Consider the following 3,551-nt stretch of genomic DNA (forward strand, 5'->3'; position numbering starts at 1 on the left):
AAGTCGATAATTCAGGTTAAATTCCTCCTTTTTTTTCCCCTTGGAAATGCTTTGTAAACTCACAACATCTATATAACTGCCTTCTTCTACTTGCCTCTGCAGTTAACACTAATATTTCACCAATTCAAATGCAAGATGTAAGACATACCTAACAGCAAAATCTCAAGAGCAAAGAAAAAAATAATGAACTTATGATGAAACCACAGTAAAGAAAAACCCAAAACCTATGGGAAACTGACTGTAAATCTGAAATGCATTCTTCCACAGACAAATGAGGACATAATTTGCAGTTGAAATGTTCAGGATATTAATGTTTTTGGAAGACTGTGGTTTTAAGTAGAGTTGGGAAAAAATGTATACTAAAAGAGAGTAAAATCTTCATGTAAGTTATTTTTTTAAAGGCAAGATTACTTACAAACGTTTTTACATTGGCCACAAATCCAGATGATACTTAAAGTCAGTTTCCTGGATGATCTGCAAACTGAAAAAGTCTGCAATGCACTAAAATGTCACAGCCTCTCTGGGCTGTGAAGGAGACTTACAGGGAGAATTTGGTAAATTTGGGAAAAATGAGAATGCCAGACTAGAAAGCTCACTCTTGGACCCCAGCAGGTGCGTGTCCCTTATCTGGACCAAACACAAGCGCAACTGTCTGTACATCAAGCCTTCTTGCCTCAAAGTTCTGGAAAGCAAAATCATTTTTGTAGCTCTGATTTTTTATGGTTTAATTGTGAAGACAGGCATTTTTCGACAGGGCATTTCTGAATGAGACTTGTATTTAGAGCTATGATTCTCCTAAGAGGGGAAAAATAACAGAAATAGAATCTGCAAGGAGGTTTGTCTAGAGAAACGTACTCTCACATGCCTCCTTCTTTTCGGAAGCCGTGACGGACGGCTCTGGTGCGGATAGAAATAGGTGAACCCCCTCGGGCATGCGTGGTGGGGTCGTGGTGGGGAAAGGTTGGGAATCAGCAACATAGAAAAACAAATGTGGAAAAATGCTTTGCAGCAATGAGAAAGCAGTTTTTAAAAATGAGAATTTTCATCTTAGTTTTTATTTCTTTTATAACACATTTGCGTTGAAACTTTCTTACAAAATTTATTAAAAAGACAAACAACATGTGGGAGATGAGAATAAGGTTTCTCGAATACAAAAGCAGTAAGGTAAATAATATTTCAGGTGCGAGACAGCACGCACAGCATATTTATTCACCAAGACCAGAATCCCTGGGGGTTATTGCTTCTGTCTTTTCCAGCCCAATATTATTAGTTGTGGGAAGTAATTTGCTTGAATTTCTTTCATTCTCTGACTCCAGTTTTGCAGCTTCCTCCCAAGTAGATGCCAGCCGCTTCCCAAGGGTTTCTGGAAGCTTCAGTGTTAACACTCCACTGAGGAAGGCCATAGTTCCAACAAACATCTAGAAGGAATTAAAAATAATGATGAGTGACACATCAAGAAACGCATCCATCAAATAATAGAATTTCCTGTTTTCAGAGCATAATGAAATTGAGTTTGACATAACAGTTGTCATTGTGATTACTCGGTGAGACCTTTGGTTACTTGTGCTGGACTTCGAGTTCTTTTCCTCATCAATGAGACTTAATCTCATCACTCACACATTCATTCATTCATTCATGACCCACCGTGAAGGGCCTACTCAATTGCCAGCTGCTGCCTGCATTATTACTCCTGGAGGCGCTGTCCTAGAAGCTGTGGTCTCAAAGGAAAAAGACCCTTGCCGCATCTTTCCAGACCCCAGAGTTTTGTGGAGGAGACAAGCAACTGAGCCCTGGGCTAGGACACATCAAGCAGGGACTGTCTTAGTCAAGCCTGTCCCTGACCCAATAATCAGTACACTATTAGAGTTCAGGAAATGATAGGGAATGAATGAATGAATGAATGAATACAGGTTTCAATAAACCAGAATTTGGGGGAAGCTAAGGCAGTGAAAACAAATGGTTACTTTATGGGGGAGGGATCCATGTGATTTCCTATATAGTTCGGTATGATTTCTTTATTTTCCAGATTTTGACACATAAAAGGCAACCTTTTAGACTAGCGCCAAGGCGTTTGCTTTTAAAAATGTAGGTCACATTAAAAATTAAAGTCTGCATATCTATTCTCTGTTTATCATTATGAAGATGCTAGGTGGTTTTTATTAACAGAACTAAATCTCTATACAATCTGTAAAAACACAATCCATCCTTACTTAATTTAAACTCCTTTAGCAAAATATATTTGCTAGAAAGACCCTATAAAAATAAATTAAGGTATGACTTTTCTGATAAATCTTCACACTTGGTATGTTTATAGCATCTGAGAATGAGAGTCATAAAATACATAGAGCAAGTGTGAAGTGATGCCAGACCACATCCATAACAGATGAGAACTGGGAAGGCAGTTTTTTATTTTGTTTTGCAGAGCGCTGATAACCTAATTCTAAGAAATATATGAGTAAGCTTAACCGGGAAGCAGTAGCAGAATTTCAAGTGACATTCTAAAGGAATTTTAAAGGCATTTTCTGATCACTCAAGACATGGTAAGTACATCCAGTGATCTAGAAACCCCAGGAGGGCCCTATGTCAGGGTCTGAAAAACACTGAGTAAGTCTAAAAGCAAAATAGAATCAAATGGAAGATCCAGAACAGAATGGAATTTTTCTTCTTACCTTGGTAGTAAAAACAGGTAGTAAACGAATCATACATCTCCATCTCCTCCTTACTCCTGCTCCCCTGGCCAGCTCCCCACAATCCCACAAACCCCAAACCAAACATTGAAACAAGCCCCCACTTCCCCACCCTTCCCTCCTCCTGGTCAGGTGGATCCTTTTACGCTCTCCAGACCCCATCACCTCTCACCTCCTCCTCAGAGATCTCCCTCCATCAATGGTCCAACCTCCTTCTCACACGCTTTTGACCTTTTCCTTTCTGCCAGTTATTTTCCCTCAGCAAAAAGAAAAGTTCTCAGAGGGCTGGATATGGTGGCTCACACCCATAGTCCCAGCATTTTGGGAGGCTAAGGCAGGTGGATCACCTGAGGTCAGGAGTTCGAGACCAGCCTGGCCAACATAGTGAAACTCCGCCTCTACTAAAATTACAAAATTAGCTAGACATGGTGGCACATGCCTGTAATCCCAGCTACTTGGGAGGCTGAGACATGAGGATCTCTTGAACCCAGGAGGAAGGGGTTGTGGTGAGCCAAGATTGTGCCACTGCACTCCAGCTAGGCGACAAGAGCAAAAATCCGTCTCAAAAAAAAAGGTTCTTAAAGGTTGGGTGTGGTGGTTCACACTTATAATGCCAGCACTTTGGGAGGCTAAGGCTGGTGGATCATTTGACATCAGGAGTTTGAGACCAGTCTGGGCAATATGGCGAAACTCTGTCTCTATGAAAAATACAAAAATTAGCCAGGTGTGTGTGGCATATACCTGTGGTCCCAGCTACTTGGGAGGCTGAGGTGGAAGAATAGCTTGAGCCCAGGTTGCAATGAGCTGAGATCGCCCCACTGCATTCCAATCTCAGTGACAGAATGAGACCCAGTCTCAAAAAAA

General features: G+C 41.0%; 1 protein-coding gene across 1 annotated transcript in view; it reads right to left on the reverse strand.

Moving 5' to 3' along the window:
* Positions 1 to 1,023: 1,023 nt before the first annotated feature.
* SLC22A16 (solute carrier family 22 member 16) overlaps positions 1,024 to 3,551 on the reverse strand; it is a 49,809-nt gene continuing 47,281 nt past the window's right edge. Inside the window, exon 8 of the mRNA XM_017497435.2 lies at positions 1,024 to 1,418. Coding sequence (XP_017352924.1) covers positions 1,206 to 1,418 — 213 coding nt within the window. The 3' untranslated portion in view covers positions 1,024 to 1,205. The remainder of the gene's footprint in view (positions 1,419 to 3,551) is intronic.

Source organism: Cebus imitator, unplaced genomic scaffold (assembly GCF_001604975.1).
Source record: "Cebus imitator isolate Cc_AM_T3 unplaced genomic scaffold, Cebus_imitator-1.0 Scaffold231, whole genome shotgun sequence".
Taxonomy (NCBI): Eukaryota; Metazoa; Chordata; class Mammalia; order Primates; family Cebidae; genus Cebus; species Cebus imitator.